The 15518-nt window shown below is 46.8% G+C and overlaps 1 protein-coding gene across 1 annotated transcript in view; it reads left to right on the top strand.

The window, feature by feature from the left end:
• LOC120998935 overlaps positions 1-15518 on the top strand; it is a 55178-nt gene that overhangs the window by 3575 nt on the left and 36085 nt on the right. The window contains exon 2 of the mRNA XM_040429811.1: positions 6333-6454. Coding sequence (XP_040285745.1) covers positions 6333-6454 — 122 coding nt within the window. The remainder of the gene's footprint in view (positions 1-6332; positions 6455-15518) is intronic.

Consider the following 15518-nt stretch of genomic DNA (forward strand, 5'->3'; position numbering starts at 1 on the left):
AGCACCCGCTGTATCACCCAGTGCCACGCACCCGATTTCAGGCAGTCAAGGCTCCACCACCTCAGCCGAAGGGAGCTGTCGGTCCATCCCATCATCTGCTGGTCCTGATGCTCCTGCTCTTCCTCCTCGTCAGTCATTCTATCATCAATCGATCACCGAAGCAATTGCCAAGAGACAACAGTATGCGTGCACGCATCTAACGGCGCAGAAGCTGGACGTGCTCATGGCCAAGTTGCTGGTGCTGCAGTCCCTCCCTTTCCAAGTGGTGGACTCTGCACCTTTCAGAGAACTGATGGCTTCTGCCGAGCCGAGGTGGAGAGTCCCAAGCCGTCATTTCTTTGCCAAAAAGGCAGTACCAGCCTGCACAAATATGTAGAACAAATGGTGGGTCAGTCCTTGAGCCTGTCAGTGTTTGCCAAAGTGCACGGCAGCGCCGACGTGTGGAGCTGTAACTACGGTCATGGACAATACATGTCCTTTACGTCCCACTCGGTGAATGTGATTCTTGCACAGCCACAGCAGCAACTTGGCCAGGTGACGCCATTTCTGCCTCCATGTTCTAACACCGTTGGTCCTGCGACAAAGTCCGCCTCTGCCTCCTCATCCTCCACCGTGTCCACAGCCTCCACTAGAGGAACAATTCACAGTGCCCCTTCAGCATACCACATGTGCAGGGCACGGCGGTGTCACGCTGTTCTGCACCTCGTTTGCCTGGGCGAACGGAGTCACACAGGGGAGGAACTGCTCCATGTCCTTCATCAAGAAATTAAATCCCGACTTTCTCCGCGACAACTCAAAATCTGAACCATGGTGACCGACAATGGGAAGAACATGGTGTCGGTACTGCATCAAGGAGGGCTGAACCATGTGCCCTGCATGGCACACGTATTCAATCTGGTTGTTAAGCGGTTCCTGAAGTCTTCCATCCATCTGCAATACATCCTAAAAATGACCAGGAAACTTTGCATGCACTTCAGCCACTCGTACACCGCAAAGCACACCCTCCTTGAGCTGCAGCGGCAGAACGGCATCCCCAACATAGACTGATATGCGACGTTTCCACCCGTTGGAATTCCACCCTCCATATGTTGGTCTGACTATACGAACAGATAAAGGCTATAAACGATTTCTAGATTGCAAGGAGAGATGTGGAGGAAGTACTATCTGTACCTACCGTATGTCATTTACAAAGAGGGACAGAGAGGCAATGCTATCTGTACCTACATCATTTATAGAGACAGGAGGGCAGTATTTTCTGCACCTACATAATTTATAGATGCAGGGCGGCAGTACTATCTGTACCTACATAATTTATAGAGAGACACGGAGACAGTACTATCTGCACCTACATCACTTTCAAGGAGAGACAACAAGGAAGTACTGTCTATACCCACATCAGTTTATAGGTAGAGACAGGGAGGCAGTACTCTTTGTAGTACATTTTATATGAAGAAGCTCCAGTAATGTACGTGTATATACCAATATAACAATTTTGTATGTAAAAGATGTGTAGTTTTTCCTATCATGGCGGCACCACCACTTCGTGTTAAAAGTCACCTCGCAGTAACATGCAGTGTCCCCAACCATTGTAAATGCATGTAATTATATTAATAATTGTGTTTTACACAATTCAGTTATCCTTTATCAATGATAAGCGTTTATTATATAGAGCTAACATATTCCGCAGCGCTTTACAATCAGGACACAAACAGTCATAAATAACTTAGTAACAAGAGGAATGAGGGCCCTGCTCGCAAGAGCTTACATTCTGACAATGCCATTGACTTTTTTTTTGTAACTGGTAGGAGTCTCAGCCCCAGAGCATCAATGATGTTTTACAGCCAAAAGCCAGAAGTGTATATGTAAGGAATTGGAAACATTAAGGAAAGACTTAAAACTGCAGCACAATCGCCTTAACCTTCCCCCTCATGTAAAACCTCACGTAGACCTGGAAAAAAAAATTCAGATCGCCGAGCATGGTGTAAAAAAAAAAATGTATATTCACCTAATTGGGTCCTCCCAGTTATGGCGGCATGGCTCCTGCCCCTGACACTACCGGCCCTTCCAGACCAGAAGTGTAATTTGCCATTATCACCGTTGCCTGCCAATCAATGCCTTTAGTTGTGACATGTGTCGGAATGTGTGCAGGTGGGTTTTTCTGCTAATAAACATGTCCTTACCCAATTTTTTTCACGACTCAGCTAACCTTTTTACATTTGATGTCGATGGTCACATTTGTAGAGGAAGAGAGGAAATTACTGCCAGGAAATTTTAAATCATGATATACTGTAGCACATCCCCTTCTCACAGTATCTCCTTCTCAAAACCTTTCTGATGAACCCTCTTCTTCTACATGACCTCTGTACAATACATGTACAGAACAGAATACCAACCTGACAAAAATCTGAATTAGGGAGGGAAAGTAATGCAATGTATGAAGACAGTGACTCAGGAGCAATGTAGCATAAGTAATGTAATGTATGTACACAGTGACTGCACCAGCAGAATAGTGAGTGCAGCTCTGGAGTACAATACAGGATGTAACTCAGGATCGGTACAGGATAAGTAATGTATGTACACAGTGACTGCACCAGCAGAATAGTGAGTGCAGCTCTGGAGTATAATACAGGATGTAACTGAGGACCATTACAGGATAAGTAATGTAATGTATGTACACAGTGACTGCACCAGCAGAATAGTGAGTGCAGCTCTGGAGTATAATACAGGATGTAACTCAGGATCAGTACAGGATAAGTAATGTAATATATGTACACAGTGACTGCACCAGCAGAATAGTGAGTGCAGCTCTGGAGTATAATACAGGATGTAACTCAGGATCAGCACAGGATAAGTAATGTATGTACACAGTGACTGCACCAGCAGAATAGTCAGTGCAGCTCTGGAGTATAATACAGGATGTAACTCAGGATCAGTACAGGATAAGTAATGTATGTACACAGTGACTGCACCAGCAGTATAGTGAGTGCAGCTCTGGAGTATAATACAGGATGTGACTCAGGATCAGTACAGGATAAGTAATGTATGTACACAGTGACTGCACCAGCAGAATAGTGAGTGCAGCTCTGGAGTATAATACAGGATGTAACTCAGGATCAGTACAGAATAAGTAATGTGTGTACACAGTGACTGCACCAGCAGAATAGTGAGTGCAGCTCTGGAGTATAATACAGGATGTAACTCAGGATCAGTACAGGATAAGTAATGTATGTACACAGTGTCTGCACCAGCAGAATAGTGAGTGCAGCTCTGGAGTATAATACAGGATGTAACTCAGGATCAGTACAGGATAAGTAATGTAATGTATGTACACAGTGACTGCACCAGCAGAATAGTGAGTGCAGCTCTGGAGTATAATACAGGATGTAACTCAGGATCAGTACAGAATAAGTAATGTATGTACACAGTGACTGCACCAGCAGAATAGTGAGTACAGCTCTGGAGTATAATACAGGATGTAACTCAGGATCAGTACAGGATAAGTAATGTATGTACACAGTGACTGCACCAGCAGAATAGTGAATACAGCTCTGGAGTATAATACATGATGTAACTCAGGATCCAGAAACAGTCCTGATCAGTGACTGACAGCTGTCTATGTATATGCAAGAAACTTATACAAGGAATGCTATCAGTCATTTTTTAGAGACGCTCACATATTATCGAGCTCAGAAAGAGCAGGTCGACAACATGCTGCCTGCAGATTCACAGCATTTTCCTGGTGACCAGTTCCTTTTATGATTGAACAATTAGCTTATAGTAAATCAAATAAATAAAGTGCAAACGAAAGTAACAGTAAGTGAAACTAAAACCGTCCCAGACATTGTTATCTCGGACACAAGTGTTTCCTGGTGGCTCTCAGCTCAGCAGTCACACGAGACGCTCTGCTGCTGCGCTCTGTGGTTCCACTACCTTACAGGGACCCAGACGGCGGCTTCTCCTCTCGTTACTTATGTGACCCCAATCCTGTGAGTAATGAACCCCAGTCATTGATATTGTGCCCCATCCTCCATAACATGAAATCCTCAGCAGGACTGGAGGGTGGGAACCGCCACCTGTTATCAGTGTAGTTCTCTAGACTTTATTATTATAGACTCAGGTTACAGTGTTTATTTATTATTTTTGCAATTCTTTACTTTAATGTTAAAGGGAATCTGTCACCTGCTTTTACCATTTTAAGCTGTCACCATCGCCATGTTCACTAAAGTACCTTATTTCCAGCAGTCGACTTTATTTCGTTTTGTCCTTTTGATAAAAAAGCTCTTTTTATGATATGCTAATGAAGCTCCAAGGTGCCCAAAGGGCCGTTTTTTTCCCTCTCTGGTGCCCAGTGACGCCCCCCTGCAGTGCCCAGCCCGCCTTAATTTCAAGCCCAAGAACGCCTCCTGATCCTGAAATAGCCTCCCACAGCCCTGGCAAACGGTTCCGCCCCCTCCCCACGTCATCGTCTACCTTCTAGAAATGCCCCGTCCTTCTTCCTGTCAGCGGTCAGAAATCTCGCGCAGGCGCAGTACCGCCTGCGCGATCCTCAAGCTCCTGAGGGAAACAGCCTCAAAAGTCTGACTGGGCATGCGCCGAGCCCAGTGATGTAATCTGAGCGCTGTTGCCCTGAGGAGGTTGATGATCGCGCAGGCGCAGGCCGCAGGCGGTACTGCGCCTGCGCAAAATTTCTGGCCGCCGACAGGAAGAAGGACAGGGCATTTCTAGAAGGTAGACGATGACGTGGGGAGGGGGCGGAACCGTTTGCCGGGGCTGAGGGAGGTTATTTCAGGATCAGGAGGCATTCTTGGGCTTGAAATTAAGGCGGGTTGGGCACTGCAGGGGGGCGTCACTGGGCACCGGAGAGGGAAAAAAACGCCCCTCTGGGCTCCTTGGAGCTTCATTAGCATATCATAAAAAGGGCTTTTTTTATCAAAATGGCAAAACGAAATAAAGTAAGAAGACGACTGCAGGAAATAAGGTACTTTAGTGAACATGGCGATGGTGACGGCTTAAAATGGTAAAAGCAGGTGACAGATTCCCTTTAACATTGAGAGTATTATTATATTATCATAATCACCATTTTATTACTTTAGCATTCCTCTCACTGGGAATGTTATTAACGTCTTTTCTTATCAGTAGGTTTTGTCTGTTTTTAGACTCCTTATGTTTCCTGCTTATACTCCTTCTATATCGTCAGACTTCTGTATGACTGTGATATGTTCTGCTATAATGGCGTTGTACAGAAGGTATACACAGAGGCTGTCCTCATGTATCAGCTGCTCTATGATTTCCTCATACTGTATCAGATGTGTCCACACATTTTTAGAGGAAGTCAATGATCTTTTGTGTTTTGAGACATTTGGGTGGAGTCTCCAGAAGAATCCTACAGATAATGATATATTCTATGTTCCTGAGCCAGGACTGACATATTGACTGAGATCTTTGTCAGGTCTGTTTCATCTGCTAAATCCAGGAGGTTCTGTTTTTCCTTGAAGAGAGCACCAGAGCTGGCACAGGGAGTCTTATAGGCAGATTATATCTCTTCCAAGAGAAAAGCAGCCATCTCTGTAGTGCCACCAACTGGCGGTATACACTTTATAACTCAGCATCTGACCCTTTAGACACTAATCTGCCTAAAGGGCAAATATCTGTCTGATATGTTGGTATTAAGGAGGATCCGTCACCTCTCCTGATGTCCATTTTCCAAAATAAAGCAATGCTGGAGCATCTATTCTTATGACTCCACCTTGTAGTTTATGAAAGGTCCACCTGGGTGTAACCAGTTGGGCGTGTGCCCCTTCAAAGTCTGGCACTATCCAATCAGTGCTGCCAGTGTAAGGCTACATGCACACGACTGTATGTGTTTTGCGGTCCGCAAAAGCCATATGCCATCCGTTTTTTTTTGCGGATCTGTTGTAACAATGCCTAAAACGGACAAGAATAGGACATGTTGTATTTTTTTTGTGGGGCTACGGAATGGACATACTGATGCGGACAACGCATTTTTTGCGGACCCATTGAAATGAATGGGTCTGCATCCTACCAGCAAAAAAAACGGAACGGACACGGAAACAAACAACGTTCGTGTGCATGTAGCCTAAGACTGTGACAGGACAGCCCACCAACTGGTAACACCGAGCTGGACCCTTATTGCTGACTGCTAGTGATTCCTTCATAACTTCTATAAGGAATAATAGAGGAATGACACAACATTAAGTCATAATAATAGATGTTCCAGAATTGTTACATTACATGGGGAATGTAGGTAGTTACTAGAACAGACACGACAGGGAGTGACAGCTCCTCTTTAATAATCTTCCATACCATTACAGGTGAAGATGGGACCCGCGATCCTGACCGCCCTCTGTCTGTGGAGCTGTGTGCTGACTGTGACACCTATAAGCCAAGAGCAAGTAGGAAGAATCACAAATTACATTGAGCAAAACATCTTCAAGTAAGTTGCACTCACCTCGCTTACTTTATGTATCAGGAGAATTTCTTATTTTGGCAGTGCCATGAGAGGCTACATTCAGAGCTTCCATTACCAGTAGAGTTGAAGGAAATCTGTTGTGTGTTCAGGGTAACTATATGTCAAGCCACGATGGTGCTCTAATCCACCGTGATAGAAAATTCTGTACAAGAAAAACTATCAAAATGTTATTTTTATTTAAACATGTCAAACATACTTAACCCCTTCCCAACTTGCACCTTACATGTACTGCACAAGTCAGGGTTTTGAAGATGATGCCTGCTCAAGAGCTGAGTGGGCTCCCTAGCGGCTGAGTTTTACACATCAGATGTCCAAATGCAGAGTCCATGATTGGAAATAAGGCCGATCATGGATGTTTAACCCCACATATGGTGTGGTCAATGGCGACCACAGCATTTGAATAGCCTTTTTCCAGAAGCACTGTGCTCCCAGAAGATAAACGGCTACCCCATGCAGAGATTGAGGGAACTGACCAGTTGCTATGAGAATCTTGGGCAGTTGGAGGCTCCGAAGCCTGCTATAGTGAATCTCCTATAGGCTTCAATGTAAAGAGCAATTTCTTGAAATTTGTTTTGCATTCGATTTGCATAATCTTTCTAAAGAGTCAATTAGTGTCCGAATAGTTTCTACCTAAGTCAAAAGTTCTCCAGCTGGCTGATCACAGGTTTTAGCAGTTCGCAGGTCCTTAAATATTCAGTCATATGACGTAAGACGGCACAACTACACTGCTACATGCATGGGGGGAAGGGGCCACTGTTAAAGGGTAGAGATGTCCCAAACTATTCGCCGGCAAACAGTTCCTGGCGAACATAGCTTGTTCGTGTTCACTGCGGTGGGCGAACATATGCGATGTTCAGTCCGCCCCCTATACATCATCATTGAGCAAACTTTGACCCTGTACCTCACAGTCAGCAGACACATTCCAGCCAATCAGCAGCAGACCCTCCCTCCCAGACCCTCCCACCTCATATAAAAAAGCAAGGACAGCATCCATCTTAGATTCATTCTGAAGCTGCAGTGTTAGGCTACTTTCACACTGCCGTTCAGAGTGGATCCGTCTGGTGTCTGCTCAGACGGATCCGCTCCTATAATGCAGACTTGGGATCCGTTCAGAACGGATCCGTCTGCATTATAGCTTAGAAAAAATTCTAAGTGTGAAAGTAGCCTGAACGGATCCGTCCAGACTTTACATTGAAAGTCAATGGGGGACGGATCCGTTTGAAGATTGAGCCATATAGTGTCATCTTCAAACGGATCCGTCCCCATTGACTTACATTGTAAGTCTGGACGGATCCGCTTGCCTCCGCACGGCCAGGCGGACACCTGAACGCTGCAAGCAGCGTTCAGGTGTCCGCTTGCTGAGCGGAGCGGAGGACAAACGGTGCCAAACTGATGCATTCTGAGCGGATCCGCATCCACTCAGAATGCATTAGGGCAGTACGGATCCGTTCGGGGCCGCTTGTGAGCCCCTTCAAACGGAACTTAAAAGCGGAGCCCCGAACGCTAATGTGAAAGTAGCCTTAGTGAGAGCAGGGACAGTGCTGCTGCTGCTGAATTAATAGGGAAATCGTTAGCTAGGCTAGTGTTCTGTGTCCACTCCAGTCCTCAAAGGGCTGGTACATCAGTCTGCTTTAAAAAAAAAATTCTATATATATATATATTGCAGTTGCCTGCCCATGTGTGAGAGGCCACAGGCCCACAGACTGTACTGTGTGCACACCACTCATATCGGGTGGCACAGCACCTCACAGATAAAAAATTTCATTTAATTTTTTCTCTGTAATATAATTGCAGTTGCCTGCCAGTGTGTGTCAGGCCCACAGAGTGTACTGTGCCCACTGCCAGTGCCCACCATTCATATAGGGTGGCACAGTACCTTGCACGCATAGTACCACTAATCTAAAAAAAAATGACAGGCAGAGGCAGGCTACCCCGCAGGGGCCATCGTGGTCGTGGTGCTGTGATTTCCTTTGGCCCTAGAATAATGCCCAGTGTTCAGAGGCCACGTACCCTGAACTCGAAAAATTCTCAAGGAAATAGTTAACTGGCTTACAAAGGACACCCAATCTTCTACAGGTTCCGCACGGAACCTTGATGCACTATCCTCCTCCAGCTCAGCTTCGGGCACCTCTCAAGTTACCACTCGCCCGCCTGCCGCCACCACCAACACTAGCACCACCTCCGCTTCACTTGATCTGTCAGATGAGTTATTTACACATCAGTTGGACGTACGGTGTGATGATGATGATGTTGTACCCACTGCTGCCTCCTTTGCTGAGTTGTCAGATACAAGTGAAGCGTTTGATGATGACGATGTGTCCGTGGATGTCACGTGGGTGCCCGCTGGAAGAGAAGAAGAACAGGGGGAAAGTTCAGATGGGGAGACAGAGAGGAGGAGGAGACGAGTTGGAAGCAGGGGGGAGGTTGTCGCAAGGAGCTAGTGGTACAGTCAGACAGCATGCATCGGCACGCAGGGTCAGCCAGACAGCACACCAATCAACGCATGCTGTTGCCACCACCAGAATGCCGTCATTGCAAAGCTCAGCAGTGTGGCATTTTTTTTGTGTGTCTGCTTCTGATAACAGCGATGCCATTTGCAACCTGCGCCAAAAGAAACTGAGTCGTGGGAAGTCTAACACCCACCTAGATACAACTGCTTTGCGAAGGCACATGATCTCACATCACAAACGCCTATGGGATCAACACATGAGTACAATCAGCACACAAACTCAAAGCCACCATCCTCCTCCTGGTCCAGCATCTTCAGCCACGTCAACCACTGCTGTCCTCCTTGCCCCCTCTCAATTACCCGCCACTCCACCTCTCACCTTCAGCAGTTCCTGCTTATCTGCCCACAGTCAGTCTGTCAAGGAAATGTTTGAGCGTAAGAAGGCAATGTCACAGAGTCACCCCCTTGCCCGGCGTCTGACAGCTGGCTTGTCGGAACTCTTAGCCCGCCAGCTTTTACCATACAAGCTGGTGGAGTCTGAGGCCTTCAAAAGATTTGTAGCTATTAGGACACCGCAGTGGAAGGTACCCGGACAATTTTTTTTTCTTCACAAAAGGCAATCCCCAACCTGTACTCTATTGTGCAAAAGGAAGTCATGGCATGTCTGGCACACAGTGTTGGGGCAAGGGTCCATCTGACCACTGATATCTGGTCTGCAAAGCACGGTCAGGGCAGGTATATCACGTACACTGCGCTTTGGGTAAACCTGCTGACGGCTACCCAGCATGGAATGCGTGGCTCTGCAGCAGAGTTGGTGACACCGACACGACTTGCAGGCAGGCCTGCTGCCACCTCCTCTACTCCTCCTACTCCATCCTCTTAGCTAACCTCCTCGGCTGAGTCCTCTTCTGCTGCTGCATCTTGCTCCACATCAACTGCACCCCCCCAGCTCCCCATGGGCTATTCCACATCCCGGATACGACAGTGTCACGCCGTCTTGGGGTTGACTTGCCTGAAAGCAGAGAGTCACACAAGACCAGCACTCCTGTCCGCCCTGAACGCACAGGTGGATCAGTGGCTGACCCCACACCAACTGGAGATCGGCAAAGTGGTGTGTGACAACGGAATCAATCTGTTGGCGGCATTGAATTTGGGCAAGTTGACACATGTGCCGTACATGGCACATGTGTTGAATCTGATCGTACAACCCTTTGTGCATAAGTATCCAGGCTTATAGGACATCCTCAAGCAGGCCAGGAAGGTGTGTGGCCATTTCAGGCATTCCTACACGGCCATGGCGCACTTTTCCGATATTCAGCGGCGAAACAACATGCCAGTGAGGCGCTTGATTTGCGACAGCCCGACACGTTGGAATTCAACACTCCTAATGTTCGACCGCCTGCTCCAACAAGAAAAAGTTGTCAACGAGTATTTGTATGAACGGGGTGCTAGGACAGCCTCTGCGGAGCTGGGTGTTTTTTTGCCACGTTACTGGACGCTCATGCGCAATGCCTGTAGGCTCATGCGTCCTTTTGAGGAAGTGAGAAACCTAGTCAGTCGCACCGAAGGCACCATCAGTGACATCATCCCATTTGTTTTCTTCCTGAAGTGTGCCCTGCGAAGAGTGCTGGATCAGGCCGTAGTTGAGCGTGAAGAGGAAGAGTTCTGTTCACCATCACCACCAGAAACAGCCTTATCATCATCGCTTGCTGAACCTGCGGCAACGCTGGAAGAGGAGTCTGAAGAAGAGGAGTCAGAGGAGGAATGTGGCTTTGAGGAGGAGGAAGACCAACCACAGCAGGCATCCCACGGTGCTCATTGTCACCTATCTGATACCCGTGGTGTTGTATGTGGCTGGCGGGAAGAGCAGACCTTCAATGAGATCAGTGAGGACGAGGAACGGAACATGAGTAGCTCGGCATCCAACCTTGTGAAAATTGGGTCTTTCATGCTGTCATGCCTGTTGAGGGACCCTCGTATAAAAAGGCTGAAGGGGAACGACCTGTACTGGGTGGCCACGCTACTAGACCCCCGGTATAAGCAGAAAGTGGCTGAAATGTTACTGAATTATCGGAAGTCGGAAAGGATGCAGCAGTTCCAAAACAAGTTAAAAAGTATGCTTTACACAGCGTATAAGGGTGATGTCACAGCACAACGGGAATCTAATAGGGGAAGAAGTGAAAGTAATCCTCCTCCTACCACGACCACGCCGGCAAGGACAGGGCGCTTTACAGACGTGTTGTTGATGGAGGACATGCAGAGCTTTTTAAGTCCTACGCATCGCCACAGCCCTTCCGGATCCACCCTCCGAGAACGACTCGACCGACAGGTAGCAGACTACCTCGCCTTAACTGCAGATATCGACACTCTGAGGAGCGATGAACCCCTTGACTACTGGTTGTGCAGGCTTGACCTGTGGCCTGAGCTATCCCAATTTGCGATAGAACTTCTGGCCTGCCCCGCTTCAAGTGTCCTGTCAGAAAGGAACTTCAGCGCAGCAGGAGGTATTGTCACTGAGAAGAGAAGTCGCCTAGGTCAAAAAAGTCTAGATTACCTCACCTTTATTAAGATGAATGAGGCATGGATCCCTAAGGGACTGATAGTGGGGGATGCAGTTGACTAAAAAAGGCCTGATGAGATGCCTTGGGCTAAAAATGGTCCCCACGCTGCTGTATTTAATCTCTGCATGCCGGATGACTTGCATGACTTCTCCGCCACCAACTAGGGTTCAAGCCGCAATGTTTTAGTGCACTTTCTGCCTGGAAAGCAGCGGCTGCAACAATACCTAATTTTTCAGGCATGTGTACATGCCTAATTTTTCTGGCCGCTGGTGCTGCACTGTGGCTGCAAAAACAAAACAAAAAAAAAAGGCACATGCATGTGTCAATTCCCCTTCGTGATCGTTACCTTGTTGTGGTGAAGGGGCTTGCGTATAACAATGAAGCAATCACCTCTATGAGTGTGTTGGCAATGTTGGTACACCCCAGATGATAAGTTCGTTGCTTCATTGTGAACAGACCAAAAGCGATCGGCTGGATAATTTTTCATAGAAAAAACATAAATTTTCTTTGTGATCATCTAAGGTGATCATTAAAGCCTACTAGGCCAACAATGGGCCCACACTGCAGAATCATTGTTTTCTGGGTCACTTAACTGTCACTGAACTACCTCAGCACGACCATAGGCTTTGAAAAACCGCCATCGCCTGCAATCTCCCGAACATGCCCACGAGCACAGTCATCACTACACCAAGATTGACGCATAGAGGAATAAAATTTATGTCATGAGTGTGTCAACTACTGACAACTATTTGCGGTTGTTTGCGGTGCGTTAAACGGGGAGTTTGGTCTGTCACTGTGAAGCGGGCGTAACCCTTACACTACCTGATCGATACAACATCAAACCTGATCGTATACACACACTGGATGTTTTAAAGCACGTTATTCCAAACAATTTAGGAATGTTAGGTGATTTATGCCCTTTATGGATTAAAACCCGACTCTGCATCAACTACAGGGAGTGCAGAATTATTAGGCAAGTTGTATTTTTGAGGTTTAATTTTATTATTGAACAACAACCATGTTCTCAATGAACCCAAAAAACTCATTAATATCAAAGCTGAATATTTTTGGAAGTAGTTTTTAGTTTGTTTTTAGTTTTAGCTATTTTAGGGGGATATCTGTGTGTGCAGGTGACTATTACTGTGCATAATTATTAGGCAACTTAACAAAAAACAAATATATACCCATTTCAATTATTTATTTTTACCAGTGAAACCAATATAACATCTCAACATTCACAAATATACATTTCTGACATTCAAAAACAAAACAAAAACAAATCAGTGACCAATATAGCCACCTTTCTTTGCAAGGACACTCAAAAGCCTGCCATCCATGGATTCTGTCAGTATTTTGATCTGTTCACCATCAACATTGCGTGCAGCAGCAACCACAGCCTCCCAGACACTGTTCAGAGAGGTGTACTGTTTTCCCTCCTTGTAAATCTCACATTTGATGATGGACCACAGGTTCTCAATGGGGTTCAGATCAGGTGAACAAGGAGGCCATGTCATTAGATTTTCTTCTTTTATACCCTTTCTTGCCAGCCACGCTGTGGAGTACTTGGACGCGTGTGATGGAGCATTGTCCTGCATGAAAATCATGTTTTTCTTAAAGGATGCAGACTTCTTCCTGTACCACTGCTTGAAGAAGGTGTCTTCCAGAAACTGGCAGTAGGACTGGGAGTTGAGCTTGACTCCATCCTCAACCCGAAAAGGCCCCACAAGCTCATCTTTGATGATACCAGCCCAAACCAGTACTCCACCTCCACCTTGCTGGCGTCTGAGTCGGACTGGAGCTCTCTGCCCTTTACCAATCCAGCCACGGGCCCATCCATCTGGCCCATCAAGACTCACTCTCATTTCATCAGTCCATAAAACCTTAGAAAAATCAGTCTTGAGATATTTCTTGGCCCAGTCTTGACGTTTCAGCTTGTGTGTCTTGTTCAATGGTGGTCGTCTTTCAGCCTTTCTTACCTTGGCCATGTCTCTGAGTATTGCACACCTTGTGCTTTTGGGCACTCCAGTGATGTTGCAGCTCTGAAATATGGCCAAACTGGTGGCAAGTGGCATCTTGGCAGCTGCACGATTGACTTTTCTCAGTTCATGGGCAGTTATTTTGCGCCTTGGTTTTTCCACACGCTTCTTGCGACCCTGTTGACTATTTTGAATGAAACGCTTGATTGTTCGATGATCACGCTTCAGAAGCTTTGCAATTTTAAGAGTGCTGCATCCCTCTGCAAGATATCTCACTATTTTTGACTTTTCTGAGCCTGTCAAGTCCTTCTTTTGACCCATTTTGCCAAAGGAAAGGAAGTTGCCTAATAATTATGCACACCTAATATAGGGTGTTGATGTCATTAGACCACACCCCTTCTCATTACAGAGATGCACATCACCTAATATGCTTAATTGGTAGTAGGCTTTCGAGCCTATACAGCTTGGAGTAAGACAACATGCATAAAGAGGATGATGTGGTCAAAATACTCATTTGCCTAATAATTCTGCACGCAGTGTATGTAATTTTCCATGGGAGTTTTGCCATGGATCCCCCTCCGGCATGCCACAGTTCAGGTGTTAGTCCCCTTGAAACAACTTTTCCATCACTATTGTGGCCAGAAAGGTCACTGTTAAAGGGGCGAGCACTGTGGAAGTCACTGTTAAAGGGGTGGGCACTGTGAAGGTCACTGGTAAAGGGGCGGGCACTATGGAGGTCACTATTCAAAGGGCGGGCACTGTGGAGGTCACTGTTAAAGGGGCGGGCACTGTTAGACTACTTTTACACTCTCGTGTGTTGCGGATCCATCATGGATCTGCACAAACGTATCCCTTCAGATAATACAACTGCATGCATCCATTCAGAACAGATCCGTTTGTATTATCTGTAACATAGCCAAAACGTCTTGAACACCATTAAAAGTCAATGGGGGACGGATCAGTTTTCTATTGTGCCATATTGTGTCAGTGAAAATGGATGCGTCGCCATTGACTTACATTGTGTGTCAGGATGTATCCGTTTGCCTCAGTTTCGTCAGACGGACACCAAAGCGGAATGGAGGCGGAACGGAGCCAAACTGATGCATTCTGAGCGGATCCTTATCCATTCAGAATGCATTAAGGGCAAGACTGATCTGTTTTAGACCACTTGTGAGAGCCCTGAACGTATCTCACAAACGGAAACCAAAACGCCAGTGTGAAAGTAGCCTTAAAGAGACAGGCACTGTGGAGGTCACTGTTAAATGGGCCGCACTGTGGATGTATCTGTTAAAGGGACATGCACTGTGTAAGTCACTGTTAAAGGGGCGGGCACTGTGAAAGTCACTGTTAAAGGGACGGACACTATGAAAGTAACTTTTAAAGGGGTGGTCAATATTAAAGGGGCGGGCACTGTGCAGGTCATTGTTAAAGAGGCAGGCACTGTGGAGGTCACTGTTAAAGGGGCAGGCAATGTGGAGTTCACTCTTAAAGGGGTTGTCCGAGTTCAGAGCTGAACCCGGACATACCCTTATTTTCACCCAGGCAGCCCCCCTGAGGCTAGCATCGGAGAATCTCATGCTCTGATGCGCTCCCTTGCCCTGCGCTAAATCGCACAGGGCACGGGCTCGTTTGTTTATCATAACACACTGCTGGGCGGAAGCTTCCGCCCGGCAGTGTGTTCGGTGACGTCACCGGCTTTAATGAGCGGGCTTTAGAGCTACCCTAGCCATTTTACTGGCTAGGGCAGCGCTAAATCCTACCCATCAGTGCCAGTGACGTCACCGGGCTTCCTGGCAGCCCCATGGAGAGCGCGGTTGCGTCACCGGATCTCCAAAAAATGCCTTTGTCCTGCGCGATTTAGCGCAGGGAAAAGGAGAGCATCGGAGCATGAACTGCTCCGATGCTCAAGTCAGGGGGAATGCCTGGGTGAAAATGGAGGAATGTCCGAGTTCAGCTCTGAACCTGGACAACCCCTTTAAAGGGGTAGATACTGTGGAGGTCACTGTTAAAGGGGCGATCACTATTAAAGGGATGGGAAATGT

This window comes from Bufo bufo, chromosome 4, assembly GCF_905171765.1.
Source record: "Bufo bufo chromosome 4, aBufBuf1.1, whole genome shotgun sequence".
In the NCBI taxonomy this organism is placed as follows: Eukaryota; Metazoa; Chordata; class Amphibia; order Anura; family Bufonidae; genus Bufo; species Bufo bufo.